The sequence below is a fragment of the Peromyscus leucopus genome, chromosome 5, assembly GCF_004664715.2.
Source record: "Peromyscus leucopus breed LL Stock chromosome 5, UCI_PerLeu_2.1, whole genome shotgun sequence".
NCBI classification, from domain to species: Eukaryota; Metazoa; Chordata; class Mammalia; order Rodentia; family Cricetidae; genus Peromyscus; species Peromyscus leucopus.
In genome coordinates, this window is record NC_051067.1 from 79,349,682 (window position 1) to 79,370,626 (window position 20,945).

Below are 20,945 nucleotides of genomic sequence, written 5' to 3' on the forward strand. Positions count from 1 at the left end.
AACCAGGCTGTCCTCAAGCTCACAGAGATCCATCTGCCTCTGCTTCCTGAGTGCTGGGATTAAAGGTGTGTGCTACCATGCCTGGCTCGTTAGTTGCATTTTTAAATGAGCACAAACATTCTGGAAAGGAAAATGGTAATGCATCATAAGACATATAGACATATTTTTAACTTTGGACCCAGTAAGTATGAGGAAATAAGATACATATATGTATATATCCAAAGGGAATTTATACATATCCACAGGGAATTGGCTCTAACTCAGGCCCCACCCTCACCCCAGGTTCCAAATCCTCAGCTGTTAAGTTCTTCATATGAAATGAATGGCATGTTATTTACATCCACTTATACACATCCTCCCACAGCTTTCAGTCATCTTTAGATTAGGTTTTTGCTTGTTTATTTTGTTTTGTTTTAATATAGGGCCTCATATATCCAAGGCCAGTCTCAAATTTTCTGTGTAGCCAGAGGATGACCTGTTATTTCTAATGCTGTCTTCACTTTCCAAGTGCTATGATATAGGCATGCCCATGATATGGGCATCACCATGCCCAGATTGTATAGTGTTGGAGATCATACCCAAGGCTTTGTGCATAATAGTATTCTACCAGCTAAGCCATATGCTTGGCCATCTTTGCATTCTTAACAATATGTAATACAGTGTAGGATAAGAGGGGATTTTGTTTTGCTAGCTTGCTTAATTGCATTTAGTGCTAAGAATCAGACCCAGGGCTTTGCACATTCTTTGCAAACACTTTTCCACTGAGTTACATCTCCAGCCCTCTTAGTAAAATGTAATTGCTATATATATAGTTCTATTACTTATAGAATACTGACAAGTACAGATGCAGTTTTCCCCACGTATTTTTGGTCTTAGGCTGAGACAGGAAGGTTGAGCCCCGGAATTTGAGCTCTTCCTCCCCCCGACCTACAATATAGCAAGAGTTTTTAGCAAGGAAGAAAAAAGATGGAAATTTATTAACTCCATGAATACAAAGACTAGAGGTATGGGAAATTGACTATAATCCAAAATACTCACATCATGCAATTATAGTACATCCACTTAGTGAAATTTTGTTTAGTCATTAAAAAAGACAGTTTGAATTTGTAAACAATAAAGTACATGTTATTTTCAAGGTTATTCCACTCACAATAGGATATCAGTGTGACTGATTGACTTTTTACAGGCAATTTAAGAATTAAGGTTTAGGGGCTGGAGAGATGGCTCAGTGGTTAAGAGCACTGACTGCTCTTCCAGAGGTCCTGAGTTCAATTCCCAGCAACCACATGGTGGCTCACAACCATCTGTATTGAGATCTGGCGCCCTCTTCTGTGCAGACATACATACAAACAGAACACTGTATGCATAATAAATAAATAAATCTTTAAAAAAAAAAGAATTAAGGTTTGTAGTAAGTTTATATTGTTCATTTTAAGAAATACTAATTGATAAAATTTATGTTTTTGGAGAAAAAATGTCTTCATTTTTTCTGGTTTTTTTTTTTCTTTCTTTCTTTTTTTTTTTTTTTTTTGGTCTTTTTTGAGACAGGGTTTCTCTGTGTAACAGTCCTGGCTGTCCTGAAACTCACTTTGTAGACCAGGCTGGCCTTGAACTTACTGAGATCCACCTGCCTCTGCCTCCCAAGTGCTGAGATTAAAGGCTTGAGGCACCACCTCCCAGCCCTTTTTTATTTTCTTAATTTTGTGTGTGTTTATGTGCAAATGGATGGGGGTGTCCATGGAGGTCAGAAAAAAGCATCAGATTCCCTTGGAGCTTGAGTTGAAGACAGTTGTGAGCTACCTAATGTATCCTGAGAACCAAACTTGGGTCCTGTGCAGGAACAGGAAACACTCTTGACCACTGAGCCATATCAGTAGCCTTTTTTTTTTTGAGACTGGGTATCTACATAGCTAACTCTGGTTGTCCTGGAACTTACTATGTAAACCAGACTGACCTGGAATTCATAGAGATCCACCTGCTCCTGGGATTAAAGGTGTGCGCCACCATGCCCAGCTTTTTTTTTTTTTTTTTTTGGATTTTCAAGACAAGGTTTCTCTGTGTAACAACAGCCTGGCTGTACTGGGACTTGATTTGTAGATCAGGCTGGCCTGGAACTCACAGAGATCTGCCTGCCATTGCCTTCTGAGTACTGGGATTAAAAGTATTCATCACCACTGCCTGGCTTTTTTTTTTTTTTTTTTTTCTTGTCGTCAATCTTAAAGAGTTACTTTACATTTTATTTTTCATAGAAAACCAGGAATTAAGTCTGTCTGCTACTTTATCAAGCACTGTTAATTTAAGGCTTGTTAATAGTATTTGTGGGTATGTTCATTTGTTTTTGAGACAGGATATAAATATGTAGCCAGGACTGGCCTCAAACTGAGGTAATTTTCCTGACTGCCACCTGAATATTAGGTGTGTGTCATCATACCTGGCTGGTATGTGTGTTGAATGTAATCTGTCCAAGAAGATGGCTAACATATGTTGTATAAGCACCTGGTTTCTGAAAGGAGCTTTTATTTAATCTTAGTATGCTGAGCTTCTTTTTTTTTTTTTTTTTTTTTTTTTGAGACAGGGTTTCTCTGTGTAGTCCTGGCTGTCCTGGAACTCACTTTGTAGACCAGGCTGACCTCGAACTCAGAGATCTGCCTGCCTCTGCCTTCCAAGCTGAGCTACTTCTTAACACATAGGTCAAGATTCAAGGTGAATATTTTTGTTCTCTCTTATGCAGCCTGTGAGTTAACAAAGCCTTGCTCTATTGGGCCAAGAGGAAATCCTGGTGCTCACTTGTCCCCCTGTAGCTTTTTTCAACCTACTTCAGCCCCCGCATACTCTCTTCCAAGTGCAGAAATTATCCAGTAGACTTCCATCAAGGAAACTGATACAAAACTGATGCTTGATTTTTATTTTCATTTTTTAGCCTACTGACAAGGAGCTTCGAGAGGCCACGGCATTGCTGACTGCTCAGCAGACGGCTCTGGAAGTTATTGTCAACATGTGCTGCAGTGAAGGTTTGCTCCCCGCTTACACTGGACGTCCCCACCCCGTTCCCACCCCCCATGCCAAGGGCAGCCTCCATGGAGGTTTGATACCCAGTTATGTCTGCTTTGCCCTCTCCTCAGATCCCTCAGATGATGAGTGGGAAGAGCTTTCTAGTAGTGATGAAAGTGAAGCCTGTATGGAAAACTCCTTCAATGAGTGCAGTGGGCAGCTGCTGTCCCCATTGTGCCTGTCCCATGAGATTCACACTGCCCTCACCAACTACCTCATCCCAAAGAAGGTAATCTAGCTTCAGCTTGGCCTCCGGTTGGGGGGTGGGAATGGCTGATGACCTGGAGAGCAGGAGCTTGGGGTGTGAAGCAGAACTGACAGGGCTAGAAATGTACACATGTTCTGACCACGCTAACTTGTAAACAAAAGTCGGACTTCACAGAGAAGTCCTCTCTAAGATGATCTCCCTTTTATCTTTTTCTGTTTCCCTTTCCAACCTAGGTTTTTGAGAAGACCGCTTCACCAAACAGTGTTGCCATTGACATATGTTCTAGGAACCCTACTTGGAAACCTTTGATTAGGAAGTAAGAACCTACTTTCAATTTTCAGAAATGTTTATCATTTTATCATTATGTGAAATGTTGGAATATTGAATAGAAAATGCTCCCAAGACAGCCTTGGTTTGTACACGGGAGAAGTTTGTGCCCCTGTGTGCTGGGATACCAGTGTGAGAACGAATCTTCACAGCAGTGTGGGGCATAGTTGCCCCAGCTTGGAAACAGCCCTGATGTCTGTCCTGGTCCTATGTGTAAGAAGTTGACCTTCAGCAGTCAGGAGGATCTGAACTGGGACCACTCACAACACAGCAGAACGCACTGCGCTGAGCAGAGCGAGTCAGACCGAACGTGTGCACCGTAGCTCCCTTTCCACAGAGCACACGTCTAGGCAACACTAGGGACGTACACAATGACTCCCTATGGAAAAGCAAGGAAGAAAGCAGGCCTGGCGTGCGGGTCTGTAACCTCAACTACCTGAGGCTGAAGTGGGAGGATGACGAGTCCAAGCTCTGCCTGGGAAGCCTGTTGAGAGCCTGTCCTCGGGTTTTTTAAAAGTCAGAAGTGGCTGAGTTCGGGGTAGAGTGCTTGTCTAGCATGAGTGGTACCCTGGGATCAGTCCCTGGGACAGCAAACTATCAATAAAAATGAAAACATAAAGCAAGGAGTTTGCTGTCCAAGGCTGAATAGAGGCTGACGACTCACAGTGAGGTGTGCTCGTAGCCCTTGAGTGCTCAGGCACTTTGGCAGATTAGCAGTTCACATTATTCTTTGTGACCTGCCCCAGATCCCCTTGAATTTGTAGGTACTCTTAATTAGAATCTGAAGCTTAGATTAAAAATTGGCACTGAGCCAGACATGGAGGCACATAACTCTAATCCCAGTATTCAAGAGGATCACAAATTCAAAGCCAATATAGACTTCATAGTCAGCTGCAGGTAGCCTGGGGTACAAAGCAGATGCTATGCCATAATCAACAACGATAGTAAAAATCGCTAGATCCATAGAATTCCAGTATATTAGCTTTACAGAAACACACTGTTCGCTCTCTTTGCAGATTGAACACTATTCAGTGTAGAGCCCTTATGTGTCTCCAGAGTCTTGTGTCTCTCCTGGACCTGGACCATCTTGGAGGAGCCCCAGCTCTTCAGACACTTGCACAGCACCTGTCACAACTTCTTTTTTCTCAGCCAGGTAAATATTTAGACATTACTGTGAAAGACTACTTGGACATAGCAGAACTTTGAAGGATCGGAACTTGAACTCTGTATCATAGTTAACCTGCAGAAACCTTTCCCAGACAATTGCAGCCATGTATTATCATTGCCAGTGACAGTCAAGAGGTGCCAGTAGGTGTGTGTGTGTGTGTGTGTGTGTGTGTGTGTGTGTGTGTGTATTTTAAAATTAATGTCAATCTGAGCAGTGGTGACCCACACCTTTAACCCCAGCATTTGGAAGGCAGAAACAGAGGATCTCTTGAGTTCCAGGCCAGCCTGGTCTATAGAGTGAGTTCCAGGACAACCAGGACTACACACACACACACACACACACACACACACACACACACACACACACACACACACAAAACTGTCTCAAAAAAACAGAATAAATAATTACATTAATATCAAGCCAATTTAAATGAGTCATAAATATCAGGTCTTCATTAGGATATTTGAGTAAGTATTCTTTTTTTTTTTTAAGTTTCAGAGTTTTATTAGGAGGAAGGGGGTGGGGGAGCACATTCGGAGAGCACAGGGAAAGATAATGGGGTGAGGGGAGAGAGAGCAGAGCAGAGAGCTCTTTTTATTTTTTTAATTTGAGGATTTCATACATGAGTATACTATATCTGCAATTGTTTCTACCCCCAGTCCTCTCTGTCTTCCCCTATTGCCCTCTCTTAAATTCATGACCCCTTCTATGTTTATTCCTACTTCAAACACACACAAGAACATAGACACACAATGCACTGGTCTAGTCAGTGCTGAACCACCTGCATGTACTCAGGGCTGACCAGGGAGGATTGTGCTCTTATCCCTGAAAAAACAGACAAACAAAACAAAAGAAAACTGTTTCTCCCTCTGTCAGCAGCCATTAGCGATAGCTTCTTAGCTAAAGGTACGGCCTTGTGAAATTTTCCTTTATTCTTGTTGGCACATCAACTGGTGTGGTATTTGCAGGTCTTGTGCTGGCAGTATTTTGCTGAGAGTTCATAGGAGCAACATCCCTGTCCTCTTTAGAAGAAACTATCTTGCAGCAGTCATCCTGCTCCTCAGGCTCTTATAGTCTTTCCTTACCCCTGTAGTGTTACCTGAGCCTTAGGTGTGGGAGTTGGGTTATAGATGTCCCATTGGCGGCTGAGCACCCCATGGGTTTTTATTCTCTGCATTTTTGACCAGTTGTAGATCTCTACTAGTTTCTGCCTACTGCAAAAAGAAGCTTTAATGAGATGTGAGATCAGCACTTACTTATGCATATAAGGATAAGCATTTAGAAGGCAGGTGGAAACTATTACTTTAGTAATATGGTAGGAGTAGGTTCACCTCTAGGGCCTATGTCCTCTCCAGCTATGGGTTCTTGGCTAGGTTTACAGTACTAGGCATAACACCCTCCAATTGATCAGGCTTTGTGTCCAATTAGACAGCTATTGATTATCCTAAGATGCAAGTACCATTATTGTGCTGTTGAGGGGTTTTTTTTTTTTGTGTGTGTGTATGTGTATGTGTCTGTATACCAGGCTGGCCTCAAACTCACAGAGATCCACCTGGCTCTGCCTCCCGAATGCTGGGATTAAAGGTGTGCGCCACCACCATCCAATGAGACAATATCTTTCTGTATAGCCTTGGTTACCCTGGAACTCACTATGTAGACCAGGCTGGCCTCAAACTGAGAGATCTACCTGCCTCTGCCTTCTGAGTGCTGGGATTAAAGGTATATACTACTGCACCCAGTAAATGTTTTCTTTAATCAAGATAAAATGTGAATTATACAATGTGGAAACTTTTTTTGTGTGTGGTTTTCCTGGATCTCACTCTGTAGACCAGGCTGGCCTCGAACTCACAAAGATCTGCCTGCCTCTGCCTCCCGAGTGCCAGGATTAAAGGCGTGCGCCACCACCGCCTGGCCCACATGGAAACTTTTAAAGACTAATAGAACACCTTCGAGTCAGTTTTGGAGTGTCTATTGAACACCGGGCATTAGGAAATGGGGGGAACTCTAGTAAGACCATTGTTTAGCGTGTGCTTCTTGACCTGACTGTGTCACATACCACCTAGGTCCTAGGAATACTGAAGTAAACAGATAGGCATGGGGGTTACTGGTCCATGGAACTCATTCTCTCATGTTTAATAAGGACAGAATGGTGTAAGGTGCTGTGTTAAATGTAAAGGGGCTCTCTGAAGAGAGAGCATTTGAACTAGGATCAAAATGCACTGAGACAGATCACATGTTGTGCAGGATTTTGTCCAAGGTGTGTCTGATCCTAAAGTTGGCCTATTGTCTGTCCTTCGATAATTACAGGAATTCCCTTCTTTGGTACATACAATATCTGAAAATGGAAAGCCCAAATGATAGATGCCTTGGTTATAATTTTTTGGGGGCTGGTAGAACCACTCAGCATGTAAAAACACTCCATATGCAAGCCTGAGGACCTGAGTTAGACTCCTAGATGCATCCCAGTGTGGAAAGATTTCTGAGTGTGTCCTTTGACCTCTTTGGGTGTGTTGTAGCACATGTGCACCTGCACTTACATGCACACAGTAATAATAAATAAAATAAAAATTTAGAAATTATGCACCTGGTATGGATTGCATCTTTTGAAATCCCAGTGCTTATGAGGCTGAGGCAGGAGAATTGAGAGTTTGAGGCCAGTCTGAACTATAGGAAGACCCTGCTGTCTTAAGAAAATTGTGAGAAGCTACCTGTCTTTTCCCCAGGCAACATAAGGAGATACCAGAAATGGGACAGTGTCCCAGACACACAGGGCAACAAAATATGGCATTTGCTGCTTTGTAACAAATCTGCCCCAGGCTTTATGGCTGAAGCAATAAGCTGTATATGATTAGGTATAGCTTCAGTCTCTACCTCTCAGGAGCCTGAGGCAGGAGGATTACTTGAACCCATGAGTTCTAAAGCAGCCTGAGCACCACATGATACCCTGTCTTCATCCTTATTCTCAGAGTCTCTCTGTACCTGGAACATAGGCAGAATGGTGAGGGTGACTTGTCTCTATTCCACAATGTCTAGGCAGTGATTCTCCACTAGAGGCTATGTCTGAAGATATTTTCAGTGGTTACTGTCTTGTTGGTTGCTCCTGGTATGCAGCAAGGATGCTCGGAGATATCACAGGAGCTGTACAGGAGCTCCCTGTATACACATACATAACAGAATTATCTGCACAGTGTCACTATTGCTGAGGTGGAATCTTGCCTAGACTAGTGTCTCTTCTGAAGAACTGAAAGGCTATGAGCCAGAATCATTTGAGATTTTTATTTGCTTACATTAATCATCCAGCAGAGCACTCATGCATGACCTGTGCCTCTTCACAACAATGACTGGATTCCTAGGTTGGGAGACCACGAAAAGCACCCACTTGTGAGTCAGCTGTAAATCACACTGCTAGTTATGACCAGCCTGTCAGGATGTGGTTAAAAAGATAAAAGCCACACCCATGTTTAAGAAGAAGAAATCAGACTCTGCATATAGAAGTAAATGGGGAGGTGTCAGAAGATGGCGCAGGACTGGGCCTACTTACCGTGTGTCTTTAGAAATTATGATTTGAGTGTCCCAAATGGATCGCTCACCTGGCTGGCTCTCATTTGTTCTTGCCTGTGGCTGTACTGCTCAGTAGTTTATTGCTGCTGTTCTCTTAGTCTTACATAAGAAAGTAGAGTAGGAAAAGAGCAAGGTGAGTCATGGGACAGACACTGGGGAAGCTTGGAGCCATGAGTTTGTGTCGTCAAGAGCACTGGTGTAGGAGATGACTCCCCACAGGTCTGCCCACATCACAGTGGAGACCTCTGGAAGATGAGAGCCACAACCACTGGCTCAGGTGTATCCTGGGCTAAGTGTTAGTCTAGTGAAAACCCAACATCTTCAGTCAGGACCTCTGCAGGTCACTGCCTGTTCCTACTGCAGTCATCCTTCAGACTCACTGGACACTGTACAGACTGTTAGGCAAATATTTGGCTTAAATATCAAGAATGCTTTTGTTGGGGGCTGGAGAGATGGCTCAGTTACTTCTCTTGCAGAAGATCCCAGCTCAGTTCCTAGAACCCACAGGGAGACACCTAACCTCTAACTCTAGTGCTAGTGTGTCTGATGCCCTCTTCTAGCCTCCCTATGCATTGCACTCAGGGTGCATAGACATACAGAAAGACAAAACACTCACCTGTAGAAGTAATCTTAGATGGTCTTATTAATAAAATCAAACCTGAGGCCAGTTATTGGGGTGAAATGCTGGATGGTCAGAGAGACAGAACAAACCACAGCTAACCTCACCTGGCCAATTTCTCAGCTGATCTTGTTTCCTCAGACTGGAAGCCTCTGTGTCCTCATATCCGAATGGCTCTCAGCTAAACTGTGCTGCTAGAAGCCTGAAAGCTTCTAGCCAAATGCCTCTAGTTTCTGGTCTTCACACCTTATATATCTTTCCTTTCTACCATCACTCCCCGGGATTAAAGGCGTGAGTCACCATGCTTGGCTGTATCCTTGAACAGATGGATTTCTGCCTCTGGAATGCTAGGATTAAAGGCATGTACTACCACTGCCTATCCCCATGTTTAATATTGTGGCTGTTCTGTCTCTGACCCAGATAAGTTTATTAGGGTTCACAATATTTTGGGGAACACAATACCACCACACTCACCCACCTAAAATAAGATCAATCTGAGAAAAATTGCTTTTGTTAATAACAATGTAAGCTAACACTTGTATGCTTTGTTTTAATCCTGTTTCTTTTTCTACAAAATAGTTTGTCTTGGAGAAGAGGAAACTTGCACTTCATCTTTGTGTTTTGTGGAATTTTTTTGTGTGTTTTAGATTTTGCTAAACATGCTGATTTTCTAGAAGCCATAAGTAGTGCTTTGAGGGCCCTTTTGCAAACAATGGCTGCCAAGAACATTCCACAGGTAAGATATTATAAACTGCTTATGTGAAACTTGAAAAGATTCTGTGTTTTGCAAGCACATTGCCAGAAAAAACACAAACTGTTAGAGTTATAGTTGAGCTTTGTGAAAAGGTAAGGGAAGTGCTTGAAATAGAAAAAAACAACCTGAGGTGGTGGTTCACACATTTCGTCCCAGCACTCGGGAGACAGAGGTTCAAGGCCAGCCTGATCTACAGAGTGAGTTCCAGGACAGCCAGGACTGTTACACAGAACAACCCTATTCAAGAAACCAAAGGAAGAAAAGTGCTTCTCCCTCCCAAGCCTGCAGCACCATGCGGATGCCTTCCTAGGATGCTTCTTAGTTGATGTTTATACCTTACGAAACATTTTCTCTAGATGCTGGGGTCTTCTGAGTCCTCTCATGGCAGCTGTCTTCTGTTTATACTTGTTCCTTTTGATCAAGGGGATTCCAGACATTGCTGAAAGCCCATGCACACCTACACTAAGCCTCCAGCAGTGCAGCATCCTGCCTCCTTGTTTCATTTGTTTGCCCTGCATTTTGAATCTCCTTTCTTGGAGTATTTTTAGGCAAATCACATCATTTCACCAATAAATGATCTTATTATTTATGTCTGGCAGTAAGCTGTATTTTTAAAAGCGAAATCTCAATATCATCACTCTAGATCCAAAATATAGCAGATAATTCTTATTTTATGTATCGTTCATTTTCTCTAGATTGATTTAGCAATGTTAAGACCTATATTAAGAGCTGCATCTAATTAGATTCAGGTTCAGAAATTGTTGGCAAGAAAAATTCGTATTGCTTTATATATTTTATACTTTAAATCACAGATCATGTCTAATGTGTTCACTCAAAGGTTTTAGCCAATGGTGATCATACCTGCACAGATCCTTTCATGAGGCTGCACATTGGAGACATCCAGTTTTGTCTTCTTTGTGTGGTACTATTAGCTAGGATTCTTCTGCAAATAAGATATTGTCTCATTGGTCATTTAATAATTTTGGCACAGTTTGTACCCGTGACCCTTTATCGCCCATAAGGAATCGATACTCTGGTAATCTCTAAATACACCCTGTATCATTTTCTCTCTTTCTTTCTTCTTTTTTCCTTCCTGCTTCTTGTTTTGTTTGTTTGTCGCTGATACTGAACCTAGGGCTTCACCCATACTTTCTTTTTAGTCTCATTGTGTGATCAGAGTTTTATACACATTTATTTATTTTGAAATAGGGTTTCATTATGTATCGTAGACTGGCCTTAAACTACTGATCCTACTGTCCCAGTCTTAGTGCTGGGATTATTTGTAGGTCTGTAGTCTTGGCTACCACACCAACTTAGTTATTCTTCTTTTTTGGGGGAGGTGGGGGTGAGACAGGACTTCGCTGTAGCTTTGGAACCTGTCCTGGAACTCGCTTTGTAGACCAGAAATCCACCTGTCTTTACCTCCTAAGTGCTGGGATTAAAGGCATATACCACAACTGCCTGGCTAGTTATTATTTTTGATGCAAAAAGTGATACATATTAATAGGAATTTCTTCAGGTTGGTTCCTTTTCTCTGGTGTGGACCCTATGTCTGAGCCCTCAGTTCCCCCCACCCCCTGTACTTGTGCTCTACCCGTGACCGATACCTCTACCCCTAAACTCTTAAGTCTTGCTTTTTGCTTAAAAAAAAAAAAAAAAAGAAGAAGAAAAAAGAAAAAGAAAAAGTCCCATGCTCAAGTTGTAATTTTCCTCCTTAAAACCTAGAAAGACTAGTTTGATAGCTTAATGATTAAAGTGCTTGCCATACAAGATCTCTGGAATCTATATAAATGTTATGTGGGTGGCTGGCCTGCCTGGAAGTCTAGAGCTCTGAGGGTGGAGATGGGATCCCTGGAGCAAACTAGTCAGACTAGCTGTATTGGCAAGCTCTGGTTCAATTGAGAGATGTGGCCTCAATGAATAAGATAGAGAGTAACCAAGGAAGGCTCCCAACATCAACCTTGGACCTCCACAGATTACACACAGGTGCACAAACACCTGCACATGTGTGCCCACTGTTGTGTGACAAAACTTTTTCTGGGAAGGTGCAACCCACATTTCTACTCCACCCTAATAGGGATCTTACCACAGTCCAAAACGCAGTTACCTACAAAGTCCAACTTGGTGAACCAATGAGTTTTATTGGTGGTACTTACAGGAATATGGGTGAGGGGTTACTGAAACGAGCAGGAGACAGCTATATCACCAAAGCCCACCCCAGCACCTGGAGCAAGCTGCACTGCCTGCAACTCAACAGGTTGGAGAATGTTCTTTCAAAGTGAGTCCGTTGGTCTAAACCCCTTCCAGGGAGCTCAGCTGTTTCCTGCTTCTTCCAGGCAGCTGGTCTAGGCTCAAGAGTTTCCTTTGCAGCTTTTCTCCTCTGAGTCTTTGCATCTCAGCTGGCCTGAGTGTCTTCCTTCCATTTGAGAACTCAGGCAGGGAGGGTCCTAGTGAATTTGATCAGTTTCAGGTACTTCCTAAAGCTATTTTGAGTGTTTGCCTTCCAGTTTAAAGAGCTTCCCTTCTGGATGGAATGTTTCAGTCTCAGAGGAAATAGTCACACAACACCCACACACATGTGAACACTCATATATACATGAGATAAGTAAATAGATACCTGAAAGTATTTCTTTTCTCTCAACAGTGTATGACACCTGAGCAGCTGATGACGCTATGCAGAGCAGGCATTCATAGTAGCAGCATCGGGGTAAGAGTGAATGTGGTCAGTATTTTGGGGATCACTGGCAGCGTCCTAGCCAAGGAAGATGGCACACTTGAAACTCTTAAGGTAAACAGTTGTTTCTAACCTAAACTGTTCAGTAAGTAGAAAGGGGAGGAGTTCATGATAAGATATTGTATAAAGAAACATAGAGTGTACCCTATGGCTTTAATAAAATGGTGTATTAAATAAGTACTTGAACCCGGCAGTGGTGGCGCATGCCTTTAATCTAAGCACATGTGGATTTCCGTGAGTTCGAGGCCAGACTGGTCTACCAAGCAAGTTCCAGGACAGCCAGGACTATTACACAGAGAAACCCTGTCTTGAGGGGCAGGGGGAAGTGCTTGAAAAGGTGATCCTTGTTCTCATTTAACTTTTCTCCAGATGTGCTTTCTGAAAAATAAATTTGTCTTCAGCATAAGGCCAAATGTGAAATTTTTTTTGTTTTGTTTTTCGAGACAGGATTTCTCTGTGTAGCCCTGGCTGTCCTGGAACTCATTCTGTAGACCAGGCTGGCTTCAAACTCAGAGATCCGCCTACCTCTGCCTCCCCAGTGCTGGATTAAAAGAGTTGAGCCACCAAGTCTGGCTCTAAAGTACTTCTTAACCTACTGAAACCCTATAGTGATTTGTAATATCTTTAAAAACCATGTTGGAGGGCTGGGGGACGGCTCATCAGTTAAGAGCACTGCCCACTCTTCAGAGGACTACGTTTGAACTCCCAGCATCCAGACTAGGCAGATCACAACTGTGTAATTCCAGCTCCAAGGGATCTGATATCTCTGGCCTCAACAGTTACTGGTACTCATGATACAAACCCACATGCAGACATATACATAATTAAAAAACAATGATAGTGAAACTTTAAAAAGTTGGAGAATAGTATGTGCACTTAGCAAAAGTGTAGAAAAGCAGAACAATGAAGTGTGATTGATACTGTTTGCCTCCGTCCTAGGCTTCCTGCTCCTTTGTCTCTGAAGTGTAGACCGAATTGCTGCTCCATTCTGCACTGCTTCGGGAGCTTTTACAGTTTTGATTTTATTTGCTGTTATTGTGTGCATAAGGACAGATGCACCCATACTATATAGCGTGTGTGTATGTAGGGCAGGGGACCACTTTCAGGACTTGGTTCGGACCTTCCTCCATGGGTTCCAGATATTGAACTCAGGTTCAGTGAGTATAGATGTTGTACATCTTTGGGTCCTGCTTTACTGTTATCTATACTGTATCCGATGAGCTGCCTTGCTGGCTTGTTCTGGGTGTTTTTAATAAAGACACTCATAAATGATTGCATTTGGCTACGTGGCATCTCTGTGTACAGATGAACTTTTTTTTTGTTGTTTTTGGTTTTTGGTTTTTCGAGACAGGGTTTCTCTGTGTAGCTTTGTGCCTTTCCTGGATCTCGTTCTGTAAACCAATCTGGCCTCGAACTCACAAAGATCCACCTGCCTCTGCCTCCCGAGTGCTGGGATTAAATTCGTGCGCCACCACCGCCCAGCTCAGATGAACATTTTTATGTGTAATTACTTCCCTTCCTTCACAGTTCAAATTGCCAAGGACCATTTTAATGAAACTCAAGTTTGAAAGTTGTTTGTTTGTTTGGTTTTTGTTTGTTTGTTTGTTTGTTTTGAGACAGGGTTTCTCTGTGTAGCCTTGGCTGTCCTGGAACTTGCTTTGTAGATCAAGCTGGCCTCAACCTCAGAGAGATCCGCCTGCCTTTGCCTCCTGGATGCTGGAATTAAAGGGGTGCACCACCACTGCCTGGCTGAGCATATTTTTTTATCTAGTCTAATTTCCAAGCATGAAAATAAAAAGTATAATGGATTTTTTATATCCATAAGCAGATTTAAATTCCTGTTCTATCTTAGTATGTCATATAGTTTCTTTGGGTATGTTAAAGTAAATAAAAGGCATCATGGGATTTGCCCCTGTTGGTTCAGTATGTATCTGTTACAAATAAGGGCAGTTCTTTATGTAACTGCCATTATTGTGCATTCTGCAGCTAACAGTCTGATACCTGTTCCATATTTATCGTTTTCCTCTTGTCTGAAAGATAATCCTTATAGTTTGTTTTTGCAAATAAAGTCCCTAAGTTATGTTACATTTGGGATCTTCAGCTCTCTTGATCTAGAACAGTTACCTTAGCACCAACTCTACACCTCCTGCAGCAGCCAAATAGATGACGGTGTCTGTTGCTTCCTGTCTTGCTTACCCGTCCACTGTATTTCCTGTAGACTAGAAGTTTGCTCCCAAGCCTGGATGTGACTGCATCTTGTTTTTCTTTTAATTCTTTGGAAAGTTTGTCCATGTGTACAACGTTTCTTGTTCATACTCCCCCACTTCCTCTCTCCAGCTGTCCCTCCCCTCCCCCATGGTCCATCCTTTATTAATAAGACTTCTTATATGGTGGTGTATGCTTCATAGTACATTCTAGGATATTAAACCTAATACTGTCATAGAGGTTATCTGTACTGTTAACATTAAAATGAGAAAATTAGAGCCCAGAGAGGTTAACTGACTAGCATGGTACAGCTGGACTTTGGACCCCATATTCTGACAGCCTCTATCCCTGACCCCATAACAGGTTATAGATCATTCCACACACAACAGCCAGACTATAATCAGATTATTCTGGAAGAGGCCTTTGCAGACTGGGAATGTTCTTCTCATAAGCTAACTAATTGTGGAGGGGAAAGAAAGAGCATATAGTAGTCAGGCTTGGTGGCACATGTCCGTATTCCCAGCACATGGGAGGTAGAAGCAGGAGGATTGGAAGTTTAAGGCCATCCCCCACTGCAATGACGAATTTGAGGCTAGCCTAAGTGACATGAGACCATGTGTCATAAACAAGACAAAAAGCCAGGAGGCAGTGGCACTCACCTTCACTTGGGAGGCAGAGCCAGGCAGATCTCTGTGAGTTCGAGGCCAGCCTGGTCTACAGAGCGAGATCCAGGACAGGCACCAAAACGACACAGAGAAACCCTGTCTCAAAAAACCAAAAAGAAAAAAAGAAAAAAAAAAAGAGTGAGTGAAGTAAAGTGAGAGTTTAATTTTGTGATTTGTTTTGTTTCTTTTTTTTCAAGACAGATTCTCACTCTGTAGCTCTGGTTGTTCTGGAATTCACTATGTAGGCCTCGAACTCACAGAGCTCTGCTTGCCTCTGCTTCCTGATTCCTAGGATCAAAGGTGGTAGTGGTTGTTGTTACAAATGAGAAGCCTTCTGAGAAAAGCAGAAAGAAAAATTTAGTAATTTCTAAAATACGTTTTTCATATCATTTATGGACCTCAGTTCACTTTATTTGGTAATATAGACTATAGCATATTTAGCTTATGCTGATCATACTATGCTTGATACAGGCATAGCTGTGTGTGATGTCTTCAGACCTTTGAAAGTTTTCATTCTTCCCTGGTATTTCCCATTAAGTAAAATGCAGGAGCAGCTGGCACATTTCTCAGTGCTCATCTTGGAGACTGACCTTCATTATCCTGTGTTTGGTTTTGTAGACCATTGGGTGCTTTCTGCTGGAAGTTGCCACCAAAGACCCTTCCCTCGTGGTAACAGGAGAGGCTTTGGATGCCCTCTTTGATGTTTTTGCAGATGGTGAAGAAGCTGAAAAGGCCTCAGTTCAAATTAAATTGTTATCAACTTTGAAAGAATTCCAGCCAGTCTTCAAGACAAAGGTTTGTAGTTGCTTTCTTTATAAACACCCAGGTCTCAGCAGCTCTGGGGAGAAGGACCATGCAGCTTAGAGGGTGTATAAGGAATTCCTGTTAAGTCTTGCTGATTAACCTAGCACTTCCATTCAAAGCACTCAGTGAAATGCTTGTTGGTTGAGTCCTGGTTCCGCAGAGTGGTGCTGGGTTGCAGTAATTGAAGCCAGCATGGCATCTTGACAAGTTCTTTATGATGTTAATAGCTTTGTTACACAGAAATACTGTCTGTAGCTTAAAAAGCACTTGCTATACCTTTAAACTTGTTTTGTATGGTGTAAGGTACTATATGTTGGCTTCATTGTTATAAGTGTTTCCCTTGGGGAAAGAAGGCAACTGCAGGATGTTCTGTCCTGGGGAACATAGAGCTGCCCTGTATTAGTTGAAGAAGAGAGCAAACAGCCAAGAGCTTCGGTTCGTTCGTTCGTTCGTTCGTTCGTTCGTTCGTTCATTCATTCATACTGAATGAGAGAGCAGCCAAGAGCTTCGGTTTTGGGTGTTTGTTTGTTTGTTTGTTGTGTGTTTGGTGCTGGGGATTGCGCCCAGGGCCTTACTTGTGCTGTCGGTGTCCTCTGAGTTACACCCAACGCCTAGGAAATAGGAGCAAACTTGGATCTTTCCACTTTAGAGGGCTTTTTGTTTCTTTTTGTTGGTTTGTTTTCTTTTCCTTCCTTCCGTCCATCCTTCCTTTTAGGAATCACATGCTAGGCAAGCATTCTACCTCTGTGCTACATCCCCAGCACCCCAAAATAAATTATTTTCCTTTTGAGATGTATTTATTTTTATATAGATGCTTTTGCCTGCACATATGTTTGTACACCGTGTATGTGCAATGCTCATGAAAGCCAGAGGTGGTGTCAGGCCCCTGTAACTGGAGTGACAGATGGCTCTGAGCCACCAGGTAGGTGCAGCCAGTGCCTTTTAATCTGAGTCATCTCTCCAGCCCCACCAAGAGGTATTTCTTTAAGCAGAGACAAATGTACCTGGGATTTCTTCCTTTGCTATCCAAAAGAAAAAAAAAGGATAACATGACCACATTTCTGCTTTTTTTTTTTTTTGTCTGTTTTTGCTTAATTCTATCTAAGACCTGTTTTCATGCCAGTCACTGTGTCTACATTGTTCATAAAAGCCCTTTAGATTTCTGCAAAGGAACCTTTGAGGTAAGGAGAACAAAGTTTACACCATTTCTGCTGCCAGCAAAGCAGATTAGGCAAAGTCATCAAAGCCTCCAGACGGATGTGGTGGTGCCAGCCTCTAATCCCAGAACTTGGAGGTGAATCATGGGTCCCAGGCCAGTCTGGACTGTACAATAAGATCCTATCTCAAAAGATAAATGAATAAGGGCTGGAAATGTCACTCATGGTAGCATGTATTTTAGCATTCATGAGACCTTGGGTTTAATCCCTAGCCCAGAACTCTGAAGCAGCAGTGCTTTAAAGCTTGCTGTAAGCCCAGAACTGGGAAACCACCTAGACATTGGAAGCTGTTGAAGGGGTTGACTTTCCTGTTCAGTATGTGTTGCTATAGTGATAATGTCTCACTGCTGGATTTTTGTTTTTCTTTACACTAAGCCCTAGTGAAATTGCTTTATCTTGGGGTGGGAGGGTTTTTTTAAATTGTGGTTTTGGTGTGTATTACTGGAGATGGAGTCCAGGACCTTGTAGATACTTAACCTACAGTTTTAAATGAGGCCCATTTGTGTACAAATGGAAACACATTTGTGTAAAATGGAGGTTTCAGAGGACTCAAGTTGCATTTAAATACAACTGCATGTGGTGGACTAAAGAATTTGTCTAAAGCCATGCTTCTCAAAGGTGTCTTTCCCTCCCAGTACTCACAGCATCACCTGTTGTCTTGTTCCAAATGTGAATTCTTAGCCCCAGGCCTCTGAATCAGAAAGTTAATAAGGGCACCAATAGGGGCCTCACCAGCCCATTCTGTAGGAAATCTTCTAGGTGGTGTACTAAAACTTGAAAACTAGCACTTAAGACTAGAGATAAAGGCTGGAGAGATAGTCACTGTTGCCCTTCCAGAGAAGTTGGGTTCAATTCTCAGCACCCACATGGCCACTTAGCTGTAATTCCAGTTCCAGGGGATCTGACACACTCTTCTGGCCTTTGTAGGCACTGCAGGCTTTTGGTACATGGACATGCGTGTCTGTAAAATGTCCATGCACATAAAATAAAGCGGCTAGAGAGATGGCTCAGTGATTTAGAGCACTTGTTGCTTTTGTAGGGACCCAGCTTTGATTCCTAGGATACTCATGATGGCTCAAACCCTCTTACCTCCAGTTTCAGGGCTCCATTGTCCTATTCTGAGCTCCCTGGGCACCAGGCTCTCAGGTGGTACACATAACAAACACACAAGCAAAATGTCCATACAAATAAAAATTGTCAATAAAAATATTTTTTTAAAAAGACTAGAGGTTGCACACCTTTAATCCCAGCACTCAGGAGGCAGAGGCAGGCGGATCTTTGTGAGTTCAAGGCCAGCCTGGTCTACAGATTGAGATCCAGGAAAGGTGCAAAGCTACACATAGAAACCCTGTCCCCCCCAATAAAAAAAAGACTAGGGTGAGTTATAATTTGAATTCCATAAATTTCAGTCTTTTTATCTATGGATTTCATTTCTGTAACTTTTTTTCCTTTTTTGTGTTTTGTTTTGTTTTGTTGAGACAGGATCTCTGTATAACTTTGACTGGAACTCACCATGTAGACCAGGCTGGCCTCAAACTCACAAAGATCCCTCTGCCCCTGCCTCTAGAGTATTGGGATCAAAGACATGCAGTTGGCTCGTAGCTGTTATTTTAATGTGTGTATTCAGATTGGGAAGATAGTTTAGTGGTTAGAGTACTTACCATGCAACTGTGAAAACTAGGTCAGCATTTACCCACCAAAATGCTGGGTGGAATTCCAGCCTGACAAAGTAGAGATGGATGATCCCAAGAACAAGCTGACTAGGGAGACGAGCCAAACCAGCATGCTGTGGATTTGATTGAGGGATCCTGCCTCAGTGAAAATGGAAAAAGGGAAAAAAATGGGCATATTTTCATCTTTCTCATTTTCACATACCATATTCTATTTAGTCTGGAAGTAAAACTTTATATTTGTTTATAAAGTAGTTACTTTATTTAAATGATAACAAATCAGATGACATAATCTCATTCTGTCTCTTATCAGATACGGAAAGAAGGGAGGGGCAAATACAGTCCAGATCAGCTGTGTGTTCTTGACAACGTGAAGATGAATTTGAGACGGTTTGTTGCTTACCAGGAAGCTGTTGAGAAAAGACTGACTTCTTAAACCATCAGGAGGACCAGAGCTGGAGCTGGCTCAGCAGCTGCATGCCCAGCTGGCATACACACTTTTCTCAAAGCTCAAAGCTCTTGAGAAAATAGAATGAGAGAGAGACTGCTTCTCCCGGTGGATTTAACTCTAAGAATACTAAAGGGTTTCCTTTGAATGTACAGGCTTCCAGAAGCCTTTTGTTTCTTTTTTGAGACAGGTTCTCCCTAGGTAGCCCTGCCTGGCCAAGAACTCACAGAGATCTACAGGCCTCAGTTTCCTAATTGCTGGGATTTAAAGTATTCGACACCATACCTGGCCTCCAAAAGCCATTTTTTAATGCCTCTGTTTTGGATAATAGTTTGAAATTGAGAACCTGTAGGAAATGTGTGTTAAGGCCAGAAATCTCTGGCCTGCTGTTACATCTCCAGCTTATTTTAGCCACTGAAAATGAAGAGTGGAAACGCACTACAATCTCAGGAGGTCCTCTTCTTGGTGCTGGGGGCAGCATTCAGGACCTTGTTCCTGCAAGGCCAGCATTCTACCACTGACTACACCCCTAGCCCTCAAGTGGTTCTTAACTACTTTGTGGGCAGTAAAGAGACTTGAGGCAATTATGTCCTTGAGCTTTGTAAGAAAACAAATTAAGTGATTGGATTTCTTTAAAGCCAGTATCATTTTTATATTTGCTAAATTTTAACTGAAATATGAATATAAGCTTTATAAAATATTTTGGTATGGAGTACTGTACACTTATTATGACTCTTGTGAAGTAAATGACTTGAATCTGTCACTCTCAGGAGATAATGAGCTAATGAGGGGATTGCATTCTGTACAGGAGATCTGAGCAGTTATTCTGTGTAACACCACTCCTTGTCTTAATTTGATATAGAATCAGAAGTAGTAGAAAAAGCCAGGCCTGATGGTGCACACCTTTAATCTCAGCTCTGAGGAGGCAGAGGCAGGTGGATCTCTAAGTTCAAGGCCAGCCTGGTCTACAGAGCGAGTTCCAGAATGGCCAGGACTACACAGAGAAACCCTCTCTCAAAAAAAAAAAAAAAAAGAAGAAGAAGAAGAAAGAAAGAAAAGAAAAAGAATTGGTAGAAATATTTTTGAATAAATAACTTTTAACTGATGTTTTGTGTCTTATAGTTTTGTTTTTTTGTAACCCTAAGTATACACATTCTTGGGTAGTTTGCGTCACATCAGAGCTTACAAAAGATGACAGCATGACTTTCTGGTGCCACCTCTTGTTTCTCTTGAAGATAGCACTCAGGCTGGGACTTACCCCTAGCCTGCTCTCTCATCCATCCATCCATTTGTGTGATCAGGATGTTTAACAGCAGATCTCAGTTGCCATGATGAAAAGCTCAAAACAATGTAGGCTGTAATTTCCCTCTAGTTCTGTAGCTGCATGAACTACCTACTAGTATTGTATTTCATGTGCACTGTGGCCTGATAAACATTTTTTCCTGTCCAGTATAGGTTGTTGGAAAGCCATGGTTTTTTATCAGTTCTGAGGAGTCACTGAATTCATGAGACTC

At 42.3% G+C, this 20,945-nt stretch overlaps 1 protein-coding gene across 2 annotated transcripts in view; it reads left to right on the top strand.

The window, feature by feature from the left end:
* Positions 1 to 20,041, top strand: part of Heatr3 (HEAT repeat containing 3) — a 38,619-nt gene extending 18,578 nt beyond the window's left edge. For both annotated transcript variants that reach the window (XM_028891817.2, XM_028891818.2), the window contains 8 exons: positions 2,921 to 3,011; positions 3,123 to 3,280; positions 3,493 to 3,575; positions 4,603 to 4,739; positions 9,582 to 9,670; positions 12,333 to 12,476; positions 15,911 to 16,087; positions 19,297 to 20,041. In XM_028891817.2, coding sequence (XP_028747650.1) covers positions 2,921 to 3,011; positions 3,123 to 3,280; positions 3,493 to 3,575; positions 4,603 to 4,739; positions 9,582 to 9,670; positions 12,333 to 12,476; positions 15,911 to 16,087; positions 19,297 to 19,419 — 1,002 coding nt within the window. In that variant the 3' untranslated portion in view covers positions 19,420 to 20,041. The remainder of the gene's footprint in view (positions 1 to 2,920; positions 3,012 to 3,122; positions 3,281 to 3,492; positions 3,576 to 4,602; positions 4,740 to 9,581; positions 9,671 to 12,332; positions 12,477 to 15,910; positions 16,088 to 19,296) is intronic.
* The last annotated feature ends 904 nt before the right edge of the window (positions 20,042 to 20,945 follow it).